Here is a 17,500-nt window from a genome sequence, read left to right on the forward strand (position 1 = left end):
GGCAGGGATGCCAAGGTCAAACTGCCGGAAACACAAGATGAGGGCTTAGTCAAGGCAAGGCCAATGTGACAGCACTAGAGAAAGCACAGGACTGACACTGATGGACGCTTACTGGGCAAATTGATTGACCTCATAGTTTCATCAACATACTGTACACAGTACATGAATGCGAAGGATACAGATAAGTAGAAAATATAGCATTAAAAGAGATATACAAATATACAGTATGGGTACAGGTTAGTGTTTGATATGTTATTAAATTAGCATTAGCACTTGTGCTAGCATACACATGCAGCAGTGCAGTGCTCATATACTGTACTGTATATTATCTCCAAAAGCAAAGCAATAGCAGCTGCAAGAGAGAGTCAGTAGTGAGTTAATACAGTAGTGAGTTAATGGCTACAAGTAGTGAGTAGTAGTGAGTTAATGGCTACATTTGATCTTTACAGGGTTCCCACGGGTCATGGAATTTCTGGAATATCATGGAATTTTAGAAAGTCTATTCCAGACATGGAATATCAGGGAATTTTGTTGTAGCAGTTTAAAATGTACTTGCCAAAATACATTAATACAAATTCCACTGCAGAAATGGTGTACTGTATATCTGGTTATTAGCTCTATTGCTTGCTTGAGTAGCCCAACTTTATTCAATGCCTATTTATTCATCTCCGGCTCTAAAAAAGTAAAAGATTCTTGAATGCTATGCAGGTGCTCTGAAATCATTGGTCGGTATATTGTACTATTCATTTTATAGTAAGTCATTGAAATTCAGGTTTTGGAAAGTCTAGGGAAAAGTCATGGAAGTTTACATTTGTCTTGGAACCATGTGTTTAGCAGCAGTGCTTTAAGCTGTAGCATTAGCAGAGGAGGTGTTCATTGGAGAGGTTCATTGTGTTAAGTATAGAGTAGAGGGTGTTATTAGAAAAAAGGAATGGCTGGTGTTTGGCACTCATAGCAATGACATACAGAATCTACCTCGAAACCCAGTAGAGAGGAGCTGCAGCCATTGGCTTCCGGCATGACGTAGCCAATGCGAGGGGTGGGTGTTTTTCCTGTTGGGAAAAGCCATAGTTGGCACAGAGTTTAGATAATAATAAGATGCTAATTTCATGTATATGTAGCCTAATTATACTTTTAAAAACTACAGTAAAACTGTAATATCAATGTGAAACACAAATCAATCATTTGATACAAGTTCAAGTTGGAGAACTTTCAAGATTGATTTTATAAACTGACTGTCTGAATAGTCAGAAAATTGAAGTGACAATAAAAGAGGAACAGATTGATTGCTGTGTAGTCCTGAGTCAGCATGTGAAACAACACCAGTCTCTGCTTAATGTGTTTGGATGATGGACTGTGGGTCTCCTTAATTTGTTCTCCTAAAGTTGTTTAATAAAAGTCACAGAGAATGATTTTGATAGGGGAGTCAGTATGACATCATATAGTTTTAGTGTCAATGTAATCTTAATAGCTACATCCAGGGACATAACTTTTTTTAAATACATGGGTGTAACTAGCCTATCAAGTACATCTTACTATCAATTTTAAAAGCCTGCAATCTCTCTCTCTCTCTCTCTCAGAGAAGCTGGGTCAGTGTTGTGCACTGTGTACTTCGTAGTGTCCCTGTGTCCTAAATTAATCGACACATCTCTGGTTAAACAGGGGTAGGGCACTGCTCTACCTTGGAAAGGAATCTGTGTTTCCTGTGGTCTGCTGTGGCCACGTAGACACTCGTTTTACTTTGGTAACAATAAAAAGATTAGTGAAATAGGTGACATTTAAATGCATTGGCTTTGTGTTGGCCTCCAAGTGTCCAAGTACTAATATTGAAACCAGTGCGTCAGCATAAGACCCCAGAGAGAGAGGGAGAGTGCAGTGCAACACACACTGCTCAAATCATCATTCTCCCCATGCCGTTGTATTTGTCACTTGGCTTAGAGCAGAAATACTGCTGTCTTTTTTTTTACTTAGCAGATCATAAACCCCTGACAGCTACATTATTTTCAGTGTTTGATTTGTGACTTGCAGGAAGCCATGATAATTAAAATGGATACACATCCATATATATCCACACAAACAAACAAAAACAGATCCATACATCCACACAAACACCACTCACTCTCTCTCTCTTTTTCTCACACACACACACACACACACACACACATTCTCACCGTATCGGCACTTGTATTGGCACACTCCGTTTCGGCCTCCCATCAGCTCTACCAGCGAGTCGAAGTAGCCGTTGACGGCCTGGAAGCTCTGCCTGATGGAGCTCATGGCCCAGTCGCCCTCCGTAGTGGCCTGGAAACTGCTTGGGAGAGGAGATGTGATGTCCTCGTCATCATCCAGAGGGAAGGTGTTCATGTGGAGGTCAGCTGGGATATCTTCAGAAGGCGCGTCGGCCGCCATCATTTCATCCACAGTGGCATCAGCAGTCATTCCCTCATCCACAGGCGCATCAGCCATCATTTCCTCTACAGGGGCTTCTCCCACCACAGTGTCGTCCGCAGGGGCATCGGCGGCCATTTGGTCAGCGACAGGAGCGTCCCCGGGAGCCTCTTCACCGGCTGGGGTGTCCACAGCTCCAGTGGCATCAGCTGGGGCATCCATCGCAGGAGCCTCCCCAACAGCAGCCTCCTCGGCTGGGCTGTCCAGAGCGGGCTCGTCAGCAACCTGGATGTCCCCTGCAGCGGCATCTGCCTCCTCTTCGGGTTGGACTGGAGAGTCAGCCATTAGGGTTTCCTCCTCAGCGGGAGAATCTGCTGCTGGACTGTCGTCCATGATTGGACCATCCATGGCAGGGGACTCCACAGTCTGGCTATTCACCACTAGAGGCTTCTCAGCCGGGCTATCGGCCACTAGTGGCTCTTCAGCCAGGCTATCGGCCACTAGGGGCTCCTCAGCCGGGCTATCGGCTACTAGGGGCTCTTCGGCCGGGCTATCGGCCACTAGGGGCTCTTCAGCCGAGCTATCGGCCACTAGAGGCTTCTCAGCCAAGCTATCGGCCACTAGAGGCTCCTCAGCTGGGCTGTTGGTCACAGGGGCCTCCTCGGTGACGGCTGGAGCTTCTGTCTCCTCCAGGGCCTTCCTGGCGTGGATCAGACTGGCCGTTCTCCCGGGGGAGACGCAGAGCAGGAGCAGAGCGAGGACCCGTATGAGCTGCATGGCGCGGGTGCTGTTAGGAAGAAGGCCGCTTCAGTGAGGGAGGAAGGAAGACAAGTTTGGTGGGGACACCCCGTGTGTGTGTGTGGGTGTCTGTCTGTGTGTGTTTTGTGTGTAGTGGCGAGTTTAAGATACTGACAGGAGAGAAGAAATAATACCCTCCCCTTCTCTAGGTCCAGCCTTGCAACCGCCTGCTTTGGACTTTGTCCAGTGATTAGATCAGGCCGACAGCGAGGCAATCACTGGCACAAGGGTCAAAAGCCCCAGCTACCTCTCACAGTGGCAGATATTTGCTTTCACCCCCCCACACACACAGTTTTTCATCTTGTTCTTCAGAATCTTTGTCTGTTTGTATTCCTTCCCTGACTGTTCTCTCACTCTCTGATCCATAATCCTATTATGTCTTCAACAAGGCTTTAAATATTGTCTCACTATCTGAGCCCTAAACATTGTCATTCTTGGAAGCAGGCAGATTTGCATTGTGCTAGTGACAAGGATTTAGTATACATTTGAAACTTCACTCGCGCCTTTTGAAGAGTGTTTCGCGTATGTTCGCCTGGCATGTAGCCTAAACCAAACAGGTGTCTGGGAGGTCTGCTCTCCCTTGTACACAGCGCAACTGAAATTGATTAGATGCAACAACACAGAGGAAAATCACTAGCACTACAGATAATCTGCTATGTATTTCAGTTCATGTTCTATGCCTTATATATATTTGATATAATCTGATAAAATTTGTATATATATATATATATATATATATAAAAATATCATATTTATATCACATCTTTTTTCATAACACATACTCAACTGCATTCCTGTGTAAAGTTCATAAAGAAAGACTACCACCTAGTGTACCTCACAGGGACAGTCATCCTATCAGACTTGCTGAAGTACAACTAGGAACATTCACATTAAATGACTGCAAATGAGGGCAGTTTATACGTAGCACGCTGCGTGTTGTGTCATCAATGTGTCCAGTGCATCCTTATCTGTGCTGCTAGTGCTCAATGTGACATTATGTCCAAGGCTGGATATCTACCTGATATCTAAAAGAACATTATGCACCGCGGCATTTCCCCTAAGACAGATAGCATTTCTAAATGCCCCTTGAGTAACATTGTGTCCCTGTTTCAGCAGGCAGACTACTGTAGCTGACCTAAAAATGACTTAAAGTGTGTTAATGTAAGAAACGTCTTTGCAGAGGGTTGGAGGGGAATTAGTTGGGTGCTGTAAGACAGATCAGGATCCAGACCTTTGCCTTGACTGCTGGAAGGCTACTTGCTGTGTTGTGGTGAAGGAGGGTAAAGTCTGAAACTACGTGTGAAAGTGTCTGGGTCTGTGTGTCGTGCCCCATACCGACTCCATAGCATAACAACAAGACGTGGAACAGATACGAGAAATATTGATAGCCTCGAGAAAGCTGGCTGGACATGGTTCAGGGTGCGGAATGACATCCAAAGGAATTTCTCATCTCATCTTTTTCATCAGTGACAGCGGAGTTTTCTTAAGTCTACTGAATGGCCACAAACACAAACAATCATTCCTTTCTCATGCAAAACCTCAACTGATTAAATCTGGGTTGCATTTAAAGAGGAATACTATCTTGTCCAGTAGGGTTTTAGATAAATTAACGTGTTAGTTTACTACTTTAGGATGACTTGGAAACATGACTGAGAAAACACTTTAAAACACATTATAAAATAAGAGCGTTTTATTTTTTAGTGTTTGAGCAGGTAAATTATATGATTGCAAAATGTTACTGGGTGGGGACAATCTTCTCTTCATTGGTGACCACCAGAGCATTCCTGATCCTCCTCCAAATCTCTCTGTAGAAAAAAAAAAACTATACTTGCTTTGGAATAATCAGTTTTAGAAGATTAGTTCAGAATCCAGAACCTTGGCCTATTTCAAAATCCCTCTGAATACCAATTGGACCTAAGGTCGCATCACATCACTCAAAATATCATTTCATGATGCAATTCAGTAATTAAGAAGTTGATATTATACAGCATACAGGTTTGTATGCTCTGACTGATTTTGGAGCATATATTCTGTGTTGTTGAAATAATGTGTTGTAAACTGTGCATGTGTCTATTGCTGTTTGATTCATTATGGGCACAAGGTGTGTGGTGCTGCATACTCCGTCATCTCCTCGCTGACCCCCACACCGCCCAGAGCAGCGCTGACGTCACTCTCCATATCCTGTGCAAAGAAGGACACAGGTGAAGTATGATGCATGTATAATGCCTTCAGTTGGTCTAACACAGTCAGGTGTATAAATGGGTCATCGCCTACATCGCCAGAACAGTGTCTGCAAAATCCATATTGATGATGTGTTAGTCAAAGTAAACTGATTGTTATCATATGATGCCTTTTGGGCACCCAAACCACTCTGCATACACTATAAGGGAATCTCTAGATCACAAGCTGCACTTATGGGCACAGCTGCTTTTCTGTATGTACTTTTGCACTTGCCTCGTTGCTAGTCTTCAAATGTTCATTTGCAGTTAGCAGATGCAGGATTTCAGTCTAAAGGAAATAAACACATAAACACCATAAATATGTTTTTTTTTTTTATGTATGATATTACATAATGGCAGATTTTTTGTAAAACAGAATGGAAGTACGTCTGGTGTGATATTTAGTATGGCAGCGCTGTTCCAATTAAAGTGTAAGACAACAGGACCTGCCATGCATGAATCATAGCTATGATGTGGAATGTGGACAGTATTGAGCTGATTCATTATAGTTTGTGCCTCAATATCTTGCCCATGGTGTTAAAAATCAGCAAAAAACTGAAACTTCTTAAATTAGCTTTAGTTACACTTAAGACTTTGCACTTTGCCCAACAACTTCTAACCAATGCCACCAAAGGGCATGTGAGAATACCTTGGCGTCCCGGATGTACTTCTCTGTGGTGGAGGTGGTGGCAGTGGAGACCATGTTCTCTTTGATCTCCTTCTCCAGGGTCTGGACCTCCTCCCACACTCTCCACACCAGCTGCCTCTTGGGCTGGACGCTCTCCACCACAGACACGGCCTCCTCCTCCTGCTGCTCCGGGCTTTCCACTTCCTGGTCAGCTGCTGGAGAGAATAAGCATGCAGGGACTCGTGCAGTGGGCTTATTTGGGTCATATTACTGTATGTGCAGTGAAATACACACTGGAGATTTAGTACTCCAGAATCCAGTACCATTTTTACTCTTGGTGACTCACAAGATGTTGCATTTGATGGATTTGGGTTAAATGGATTTGGATTTGATGTACGATTTAAGTTGAGGGTCACATACAGTATAGGTAGTTTAACAATCACTGTAAGTGCTGTGTTTCACGTGGCCTAAAAATGAAACCAGAGACGGTTGATAAAGCGTGTTCTAAAGGATCTTTGATGAAACCTTCTTGACACATCATTATTTAAGTTTTTTGTTTGTTTGTTTGTTTGATCTACATCCGTTGAAGGGTAAACGGCATGGCAACTGGTCATAGACAATTCTTAGATGTACACTTCCAACATTATGGTAGTGTGTTGGTGTGGACATGGGGGGGGGAGGGTAGTTTTTCACCATCAGTATAAGGTTAAACATTTGAATACAATATTTGTAGAGTTTACTATTACTCCTTGGGTTAACATCAAGTATGACTGGTAAAATAAGTTGCCTCACCATCCTGTACTTTTTGAGCATATTTATGGAAAATGTGTTGGAGTAGACAAAAAGTGGTTAAGTTTTACAACTATCTCAGTTATTATATTCAAATGTCCTATTGTGGCCCAGTTTTCTACCCACAGTAAAATTACTGCATATTAATACGATATGTTAGCCTGACGAGCCAGACCCACATTAAAATGTAGGGTCTGGGCACTCACCGTTCACAGTGCTCAGTCCGAGGGGCGGGATAATCGGTTGTCTTTCAAATTCCCTCTGCACGCAATAGGACAGCGCTATGAGTCCAATGTTTCCCACCAGCGGAGCTAGTTGGCTAGTTCAAACTTTTGCCAACTTAATAAAAGCTTAACTCGTGTCACACTGTTTGCCAACAGCAACATTACCTTATTTGTTTTCAAGTAGCAGGAAATTCAAGCCAAACCGTTGCAACTCTGCCTTCAATCATTATGTTAAGCCCACCTAACGACTCTATACACGATTTCATTGGCCTGATTGAGTTTCGATTTCTGGAGGTCACAAGCCAACGGAGAGTTGCTAGACTAGTCCTGGCAGCAAATGTAATTTGCTGCCGCTAGGGGCGCGTATAGATTTCTAGGCTAACGATATGTTGAAGTGGTGTAGTTTTACAATGAAACGTCCATTTGAGGATGAAAATAACTGAAAGATGTATATTGTGCAAACAACTGGTACTTTTGCACTTCTTTTTCTCAAAGTGCTGCTACGTCGTCATTAATAATGGCATACGGTTATCCAACATAATCACATATTTTGAGGTACACACACATTGAAACGGATAATATCAAGTGCTTACCCTGATCATGAAGCTACCCATATGCACAGTAAAATATCAATTGGAGAAAGACAATGAAAATACTCTGAATGCAATACCTTTCTCCTCTGAGATTTCTGGGCATCTGTCCCGTGCATGCAGGTACTCATTTCTGACTCTGTTAAAAATAAATAAACAAACAAAAACACAACCTCCTTGCATAACAATACATCCAATTTCTTTGGATCTTAGTTACCTTAATAAGGAATCATGTTTATTTTTAAGCCTTAGTAGATGCTTTTGTCCGAAGCAACTTACAACATAGAATTACAATACATATTACATAGCATTAAAAGTAACAGTTTAAAGTAAAATCAAATCAATTGAAATAATAACAATACACAAAAAGCAAACCAAAATAAATTAATCAGATAAATAAAAGTTCATAACACATCACACATATCATCAGAGCCCTTTACCTGTCGTTCTCCTCCAGGGCTTTGCGAGCCTCAGCAGCCAGTGCCGATACCTCCTTCTCAGCCTCCTCAAGCTCCATCTCCCCCACAATCCCGCTCTCCAGCTCCCTCAGAGTGCCAATTACGGACTTCGCAGAGACCAAGAGAGGAAAACGACATGAGGAGTTTTCATACATCTCCTTGGCCCCTCGCACCAAATTACTAAACAGACGTGTTTTTAATCTCGGGCTCCCTTTGACCGGCCGCACATAAGAGGACCCGGCGACAACAAAATGCCACAGTGCTTCATCACCTTGACATCAATAATGTTCTATAAAAGAAACCCCAAAGCCAGCCTTCCCCAGCACAGTGGAAGTAATTTACCTCCTTTTCAACCCCCTCTGTTTCACATTACTGAATGTCTTGTATGAATCACAAAAGGGCTTTTTGTTGTTACCAGCTTGAGTATCATTCATCACCCGAGTGCAGGAGACTTTGTTGCAGTGTTTACCATATCCTGAGGGCAAGACTGGAACTTAAGAATGGAGTTCAGGTAGATATCATATTCCTCCTGTAATGATAAGACCCAGGAGAAGGAGTGTTAGAGTCACAGTAATATCAGTTTGACATCAGTTTGATATTATACTGCACAGAAACCTTTAAAGGGCCTGGATTTGAGTTATTTCAGGTGTGGTAGTAATTAGTCACACTTGGCTATGGGTGGAATTAAAGTGGGAGACATCATGTCCTGTCCAGTTCTGCTCATTAGGGTTTTAGGCACTAGGGGGGGTGAAGGAAACCTTGATTTCTCTGAGGAGGCTGCCAAACGTAGGCGACCCGTCACACACGTCAGAGAAGACGTCACTGAACACCCTGAGACGATCTCTGCTGGGACCCGGCTGGACAGGGAGTTTGTGTAGTTCCTGTGGATCACACCACACACACACACACACACACACACACACACACACACACACACACACACACACACACACACACACACACACACACACAGCTAATTGCGCCAATCCTCACTTGGGAGACAAATTGACCAAAATAGACTGCCCTGGCTCTTGGTAGTCTTTAATTTATGTCTTTTCCCATGGTGGACATAGTCAGGCCTCTTCCGGCGCAGGTCTGGACAGAACTGACCATTACTCATCTGACACACTGTGTCAAAATGTACAAATGCAGCACACTGCACTAATCTAATATGCATCTAATTTCCTTTTCCACTGGATGGTGATATTGGCCACGGTGCTGTTAGGGTCCCTATAGGTTTACACGGGGTGTCGGAAAGGTAAGGTGTGAGCTCTACTGGTTTCTCACACCTGCTTCAGTTTCCTCTCGTGGGCCTCGGCAACCTTGCTCCCGCTCATGCAGTGCCTTTCCGTCAGGTCCTGCCTCTTCACCACACTCAGGCCGAACTGCCTCATCATCCTCAGCTGGTCCTTCCGGGTCAGGCCGGCCAGATGGGTCCGAGTGAACCAGAACCTGCCCTGGTCCACCTGCTGCTCCCCACATTTGTTGCCCCCAGTGGCAGGCCTTTCGCATGCTGCGTCTCGCTGGGGTTTGACCAGGAAGACCTCGGACGTGTCCAGCACTGGCCTGGGCTGTGCTGTCCTGCGGCTCCTCTCTCTTGTGGAGCGAGGCTCACTCCCGCCGTCTTCCCTCAGGTCTAAGCCCTGAAGGGAGGTGGTGGCCGTGGTGAAGTCAGTCACGGCCTCCTTCATGTCCTCCACTAGGGCAGTGCTCTCCTGCTGCTCCCTCACGAAAGCCTCCAAGTCCAGCTCCCAATCCTCGCCGGGGGCCTCAGCCATCGCCCAAATGGGCCTCTTCGGCCTCCCATAAGGCCTCTTTTGATGGAAACTGTTAGGGCTGAGGTGACCGGAGACATAGGCTTTGATGTCGGCCTTATGGGCCCTCTCCAGGCCCTGAAGCAGCTTCTGACGCTCCCACAGGAGATCAGAGGGCTGTGGGCTCTGCAGGTCACACATTGCTAAAAGAGTAGAACAAAAAAACAGCGTGGTAGGATTTAGGGGGAAGAAGGGCCATTCAATTCACTCAAGCACACTGACAAACATGACTACACCAAATAAAAAAATAAAAAAAGAATTGTAAACTTTTCTCAACTGTAGGAAATGATCACCAATAAAAACACATCAACTTTGGACAGCAGTGTGATGATGATTGACATTCACTTCTTACTGGGTGAATTTATGTCCATAATGCATTCCCCAAGAGGTTTAAGAGCTATAGGCCTAGGCTAGTGAATAAGTAAACCTAGTACATGTTGTTTTTGACCAAACAGGAGAGATGTAAATAAAACAAAAACACTAGCAAATGTTCTTAATTGAATAACATATAGGCCGAGTGCACATGATTTTTCAGTCTACAGTATGCTTTCAAAATGAAGCCAAAAAGCTTTATTTTCAACACAAACGTTGTTGCACTTTTCAGCACTCACAATGTAACATACATCTAAATTGCTGGTAAACTAATCGTTTGTGGTCAAGTGTATGCTGAAGTAGCATTCTTACCTGAATTTGGTTTTGTGTCGTCGAATCGAAACATGAGGAACTTTCAAACGTCTGCATGTAAACAACATGGAGGGAGCGAAAAAAAAGTTCTGTTTACGGTTGCTAAGCGCTGCGTTCTCAGACCAAAGATTCTATGCTTCAGACCTTCTGATCAAAGATCTTGGTGCGCCACCTTTTACAAACTTTTCATTCAAACTGATTGAGGATTGCCCTCATTTTCCATGATGCCGACATCACAATGACATAGCACACAATAGTTGTAGTGTACACTAATATAGTGTAGTTGCATCTCCCATAGGCCCAATAGTGAACCCAGAAATGTTGAGTATCCTACCTTAAAGTTTTATTGCAGAAATGTCACCTGTAGGCCTAGTGGATGGATTTCAACTTGGTTGCTAAAAGTGGCACTGTGGGCAATTTGCATAATTAGCATAATAAGATAATTAAAGCGTGAATAGGGTAACATTTTAGCTATCACCATGAAACTTTCTCAGTTGATTACTTATGTTAAGATGAGAGAAAAAAAATATTGCATGTTTTTTCAATTTTAATGTTTAAATATGCAAAAGAGGCCCTCTCTGATTAAGCACTTATTTTCTTAGAAACAAAATTCTTATTATCTTAACATAAGTAATCAACTGAGAAAGTTTCATGGTGATAGCTATCGGAACTCCCCTTATAGGCTACCGTCGGTCCCGTATATCCGCCATCTTGCGTGTATGTGTCACTTAATATCCATTTCTATACAAACCAAGACGGCGGATTATTAAAGAAATGCAAGCACCCACACCATAGGTGTATCTAAATTAGCTATGTACCAAAAATGACATTTTACCGTGACTCGAAGAGCTGTAAACAGTGTTGTAAGGCTGCTTGTACACATCCGCTTGGAGCTCCAGTGGAATTTTAATTTCATGACGAGAATTCTCGGTCTAACCGTTCATGTGCCGTTGAAACCGCGTAAATAGGCGACCCATCAGGCCAGCACTATAACTCCGAGCGTGGTAAACAAAATCGGATATTTCAGGCAGTAAATGCTCCCGTTAAGAACCAAACCAGATTTTGTCCAAATATCTTGTTATGCTAATTATGCAAATTGCCCAAGGTGCAACTTTATAGCAACCAAGTTAAAATTCATCCACTAGACCTATAGATGACATTTCTGCAATAAAACTTTAGGGTACTCCACATTTCTGGGTTCAAGAAAATGCAACTAGACTAAATCTCAACTAATTTATCTAGAGAAAGTAAGGGCATACCATAGGTAATTCCACATTACGTCTGGTATGATTTTGTTTGCATATCTTATGGAGTGTGCAAGGCCTGATGCATAGCTGACAGACTAATGTGTAGCCTATTACCTGTGTATTACACACTGTGCAATAGTTTGCACTGTTCACATCATTCACACTATTTCATCATTGTGTCCAATATGAAGAATTTAATCATCAGTGATAGGGTTCTTGATTATTTAGGCTTAGGCCTACATACAGTATAGGGCTTAAATTTTCGAGAAGTATAGGCTAAATTCTTGTTTCAACTCCTGTCCTGTAAGAAGAATGCATTTGTTGAAAATAAATAAATAGTAGGCTACTGCCAATCTCAATTTACTTTGAATTTACAATCTTTCTAGAGAAAGTAATAGCCTACCATAGGTATTTCTACTTTAGGTCTATTGTATTTTTTACGTTGCATAGGCCACTTTATGAACTTTATGACAAAACCATTTACCAAAAGCAAATCCTCATATATCAATGGCTTTTGCATAGTGGCACAGGCTACACTGAAATAGTTCACAGTTGCACTGTTTGCTACCTTCATACATTATTTCATCTTTGCGTCCAATATGGAGAATTTAATCATGTATCAAATAATTTATTGTCAGTTGTGGCGTTAAAACATTCTTTATTATGGGATAGGCCCCATCATATCAAGTAAAAAGATAGGCCTGTTTTTTTAACAGTTTACCCTCTCCAAATGAGTCTTTCCAGAATGTTTAGTATGAATTCCTTTTAAGCTACAAAAGTTTTTAAATAATGTACTTTTCCTACAATGAAGAATTGTGTCAGCCCATCTGAAAGCCTAATATGTTTAAAGATTCAGACATAATGCTGAAGAATATTTGTAAACTGAGTGCATTGCTAAGCAGATGGAGAATAACATCATTGGGCTTTTTAGATGTTTACATTTACATATTCTATAATGCTTCTTACCTTTTCAAGAAAGACAACATTCAGTGCAACAAAGTATAAACAGGCTAATTGAAAGAACTGCTCTTTGAGTGGTGAGTCGAGAAACTTAGCCTATTATGAAGAAAGGGCAAGGGAAAGCACATTTGTTGTTGGTCATGTTAATAAGTTTGTATTAATTACATTAAATGCATAATTGTGTATAAAATCATTCAGTTTAGAGTTCCATCCAAATACCTGCAACCAAATCTTGGTATAGAACTGAACCACTAGATGGCGGTGTGGGCTCTACAGAGGGTACATTCCAGTAGGTGTGCGTGTTGACGTCAATGCAAAATCCCCCACCCCTTCCTCTCACACACCCGCACTCCCCAAGCACACACACACACACTCCCCAAGCACACACACACACACACACACACTCCCCAAGCACATACGGTTACATTAGCTGGCCCTCTGTGCATGCACACGTGTGTGTTGATGAGCAACAACCTAGTTCAAACAGTCAAAATGAAGTACACTTGACATACCGAGGATTTTCAGAAATATTTAATAAAAGTAATTACTGTTCTTACATTTATCATTGAGACATTCCTCATTATTCTTGGGCAACATTATGCAATGGTTTCAGATAACCATTATGTTTTCCATAACGTACACTTTGTACAAAACAGAAATGCTGACTTTCTTGTATAAAAAATATAAGTTAATTTAAATTGAACTCTAATTAAGAAAATAACAATAGTAATAATAATAATAATTAATAATGATAATAATAATTAATAATTATAATAGTTGCTAAACATAGTGCAGACATGGGGAGAAAATTGATTCAGACAGAGTGGGATTTGATGGTGGTGTACAATGCTATGAAGCCTTTAATTTGGATTGGGGTGGGGATGTGTGTGGGGGCAGGGCAGGGCAGTCATAAGCCATTGCACACACAGTCAGAAAGTGCATGACTGCCACAGTTAGCACCATAAGAGTGGATAGCTTACTTCTGCCAAATCTAACAAGGTTTCACACAACACATGTACATGATCACACACACACACACACACACACACACACACACACACACACACACATACACAAACACACACACAGGTTTACCACACTGGAAGCTGATTTGAAAAGTAACACAGGTTACTAACACCCACAGGTGTCTCCCTCTCCAAAACACACACACACACACACACACACACACACACACACACACACACACACACACACACACACACACACACATACACACAAACACACATAGACATAAACCAGACCACATCCAAAACTATTTTGTGATTATAATAATTACATTCACTCGTTTGCCCTGTCCACAGTTTCGCAGACTGTGTGATTAGTCAGCTCGGACTTGTATCTCAGAAACTAAATGACCAATAAGATCCGCTCCCCAAGGAGAGCCCCTCCCAGCTTCAGAGCATGACGTCTGCTCAGTGTTGCGCTGACATTGTGGCTTTGGAAGGGGTGGGTGGGTTGGGGGGGTTGGTTCGGGATGGGGCAGGGTGGCAGAATAGCAGTGTCACAACATTACAGCAATTGTTTTGTCAGATGTGTTGTGCTGGCAGGGCCGACACGTACGCCCCAGCCGCGACTCGAAGGTCAGGTCAGGCCGCCCGCAAATAGACAGCGTCCCGCTCCACAGTGTGATTTGGGTCCCTGGTCTTCTCCCACACCCAGTAACGGGAGTGAGATTCAGGTTCAGATCTGGTGTGCGACCTCGCAGATTTCCACTTAGCACGCTCGTCATCGCTTTGTTGCTGCATCTGGAAGGAAGAGTGAACAAACGATGACCGCTGCGCGCTGTCAAAATCGCAAACAGCCATCCACAAAGCTTTTGACCTCAGACATCGTGATTTTGGTAAATGGTCACGAACAGGTTCTAGGTGAGCGTCCAAATGTCATGACTCGATCAGGGGTCAGCTATCTGCTCGGTGTCAGTCTGGCGTTTTCCTCCGTGCTCTTCTGCTCTCATTGTCTCGAGTGCCTCCCTTTCTCCCCACAGAGATGTCCACACAAACACTTGAAAACACAGCAGGACTGAAGGCAGGACATGGCTTTCCATGGCTGATGTAGGCATTTTCATCAATTCTGGTTGAAAAATAAATATTATAAGAAACAACAAAAAGAACATATTCTGTGTCTTCTTCTCCCTCCATATTGAAATGACAACAGCTCCCACAACAAGAGTGTCTCTCAGTTCATTCAAATGGGAGGCCAATAACAAAGTGTGTGTGTGTGTGAGGGGTGTGTTTGTGTGTGTGGGTGCATGTGGGAGTGTGCGTGCGTGTGTGTGTGTGTGTGTGTGTGTGTGTGTGTTTGAACATATATGTGCATGCACGTGCCCTTCTGTTCAGCATCTACAGAGCTCAGTGCAGTTAAGTGCCTGTACCATTGGATGTCCTAAGATGGAGCCCACTGCCCCAAAGCTTCGTCTTTTACACGATGATCAAAAGCCAACATGTACAGCAGGTTCTACAACACCGCAGGCCTTGGGGGACAGGGGACGGGGGACAAGGGGGGCTGTTGAGGTGTGTGGGAAGGGGGGGGGGGGCAGGGAACTTTGTGACTTCACGCAGAGATCAGCATTAAATCCATGCTGCCCCCCTCACAACCCACTTGCATGAGCTGTGAATCGGAATTTTTTTTATAGAACTTTATAGATCTTTTATTTGTGCCATCTTCACACAAAATAGGCTGTATCTCTTCATTCAAGTACTGCAAAAAAAATAAAAATTTGCTCCGCGTAACAGGAAACTTCCTTGAGACACACTAGCAGTGTGGTGATTCGGCCTTGCCACATGCATCTGCACTAAACATTCCTTCCGTCTCTGTTAAAAAAAAAAAAAAAGAGCAAACAAACCTAAAAAAAGTCCAAAGCTTGGCATTTGACTTGTTGACCACAGCAGGAAAAAAGTACCATTTTGCTCTCTGAACTCTCTACAGTTTAGTCAAGATTTTACATATATTCCGCACCATAATAAAAGATGGGTTCAGCTTTTTAAGGCCCCTTTAAATAAGACCACAAAAACAAACAAATTAACAAACAAAACAAAAGGAAAACAAAAGCCCATACCAAAACAAACAAAAGTAAAAATGCTAACAGCAAATGCAAAACAACCAAACGAAAAAAAAAAAAAAAAACTCCCGCCACTGTCCAGTCAGACGACAGGTTCCCATATGGAGTGGACTTCAGGTGTGCGGGTCTGTGCCTACACAGGCGGCTGTGCTCTGGGGAAGCCGCGGTGGAAAACAACCCTCCGTCACCCAGTGAGGTAACTTTATTTATTTGTAAATAACAATAAAGGTAACTTTATTTTGATGTATTTACGTATTAAAAGTTTTCTTTGTCTTGTATTCTCATTGCCGTCGTCTTTTCTAGTTTTCCTGTGTTGTCTCTCTCTCTCTCTCTCCAGTGGTGAAATTAAAAACAATATCACCTTTTTGAATGACCCCGCCCGACCTCCTTTGCACACCTCCGGTCCCATGCAGGATATATGGAGTGCTCTCTCTTTTTATCTTTCTCTCTCTCTATCTGTCTGTCTCTCAGCAGTGCAGGAGCAGTTTGGCGGTCTGCGGCAGGGGTGGAGGGTGGGGTTGGCTGGGCCCGGTGAGGGGGGCCGGATGCTCCGCGGGGCTCGCTCAGTTGTCCACCTTCACGGGGCCAGGCTCGCCCGCCTCCTCCTCCTCGCCGGGTACGTCGGCCACGTCGGCGGGGACCCAGCCGGGAGGCTCCTCTCCCTCCACGATGTGCTCCCACTGGCCCAGGTTAGCTCTGCACACAGCACAGCACAACAGGGCAGTCAACACAGGCACCATACAACACAGCACAGCACAAGCACGCACGGCACGGCACGGCACGGCACGGCACGGCACGGCACAGCACAGCACAGCACAGCACAGCACAGCACAGCACAGCACAGCACTGCACAGCACCACACAACACCGCACAACACAATAGGGCAGTCAACACTGCACGACACAACACAGCACTGCACAGCACAGCACAGCACAGCACAGCACAGCACAACAGGACAGTCAATTCAGTACCATACAACACAGCATGACATAGTACAGCAACGCAGCGCAACTCAGCACAACACAACAGGGCTGTCAACATAGGCACCATACTTAGGATTTGTACAGCTCATTTAAAGTCTGAAATCTTGACAAATGCCAGGCCAGGTGCTGTGTGAGTGGCCTCTGTGGAGAGGCCATTCCTCACTTAACCAGCAGCAGACAAAATCATAACATTTTCATGGAAATACCTGATGTTAGAAGAATAGCCTAATTTTGAGTAATCATGACCTGTTTCAATTGTTAACTCTGGTATGTCTGTATGGTAGCACCAGACGTGTGTCCATCCCCCCTGACTGTGAATCAAACCTCATGAAAGCTGAGGTTTTGGAACCCTTGCCACGTTATTTCGTATTTGGCCAGACGTCTGTACGCTATGAGTGAGGACAGATTCGCAAGTCGTAATGCCATGCAGATGATTCTGAGTCAGTGCTCTCCCTGATGAGTCAGATTTTGTTGAGTTTGAAGCCATCTAAGTTGAGTTTGAAGCCATCTAAGGCCAAGCGGTAAGTCCAATTTGATGTCTGTTTAAATGTGTCTTCAGTAGAAGTTGAGTCAGAGTCCCATACTTGAGTCCTTGTGTCAACTTTGTAAATCCATTCCCTAATGTGTACAGTTTGGACT

At 43.5% G+C, this 17,500-nt stretch overlaps 3 protein-coding genes across 8 annotated transcripts in view; all 3 read right to left on the minus strand.

Annotated features, from left to right (window-relative positions):
• The window catches only part of pla2g12b (phospholipase A2, group XIIB), a 5,191-nt gene extending 1,919 nt beyond the window's left edge, over window positions 1-3,272 (minus strand). Inside the window, exons 1-3 of one of the 2 annotated variants that reach the window (XM_048269067.1) lie at window positions 2,172-3,272; window positions 976-1,052; window positions 1-21 (exon numbers count right to left, since the gene is read on the minus strand). The exon at window positions 1-21 is cut by the window's left edge and continues 145 nt beyond it. In XM_048269067.1, coding sequence (XP_048125024.1) covers window positions 1-21; window positions 976-1,052; window positions 2,172-3,165 — 1,092 coding nt within the window. In that variant the 5' untranslated portion in view covers window positions 3,166-3,272. Of the gene's footprint in view, window positions 22-966; window positions 1,053-2,171 lie in introns of both variants that reach the window. The other variant, XM_048269066.1, reaches the window with a different exon arrangement.
• Window positions 3,273-4,860: 1,588 nt separating this feature from the next.
• LOC125311220 (uncharacterized protein C6orf118-like) lies at window positions 4,861-10,764 on the minus strand. Of its 2 annotated transcripts, none has more exons than XM_048269069.1 (10): window positions 10,593-10,764; window positions 9,384-10,051; window positions 8,853-8,975; window positions 8,564-8,623; window positions 8,077-8,201; window positions 7,717-7,775; window positions 6,055-6,245; window positions 5,641-5,694; window positions 5,306-5,367; window positions 4,861-4,991 (listed from the first exon to the last, which is right to left on the minus strand). In XM_048269069.1, exons 1-10 carry the CDS (start codon window positions 10,624-10,626, stop codon window positions 4,922-4,924), a joined length of 1,446 nt encoding a protein of 481 aa, XP_048125026.1. In that variant the 5' UTR covers window positions 10,627-10,764; the 3' UTR covers window positions 4,861-4,921. The 2 variants fall into 2 exon arrangements, with proteins under 2 accessions (XP_048125026.1, XP_048125025.1); XM_048269068.1 differs by having other exon boundaries at window positions 6,055-6,248; window positions 10,593-10,744.
• Window positions 10,765-15,350: 4,586 nt separating this feature from the next.
• The window catches only part of pde10a (phosphodiesterase 10A), a 102,663-nt gene continuing 100,513 nt past the window's right edge, over window positions 15,351-17,500 (minus strand). For all 4 annotated transcript variants that reach the window (XM_048269572.1, XM_048269571.1, XM_048269569.1 and 1 more), the window contains exon 22: window positions 15,351-16,574. In XM_048269572.1, coding sequence (XP_048125529.1) covers window positions 16,442-16,574 — 133 coding nt within the window. In that variant the 3' untranslated portion in view covers window positions 15,351-16,441. The remainder of the gene's footprint in view (window positions 16,575-17,500) is intronic.

Source organism: Alosa alosa, chromosome 18, assembly GCF_017589495.1.
Source record: "Alosa alosa isolate M-15738 ecotype Scorff River chromosome 18, AALO_Geno_1.1, whole genome shotgun sequence".
NCBI classification, from domain to species: domain Eukaryota; kingdom Metazoa; phylum Chordata; class Actinopteri; order Clupeiformes; family Clupeidae; genus Alosa; species Alosa alosa.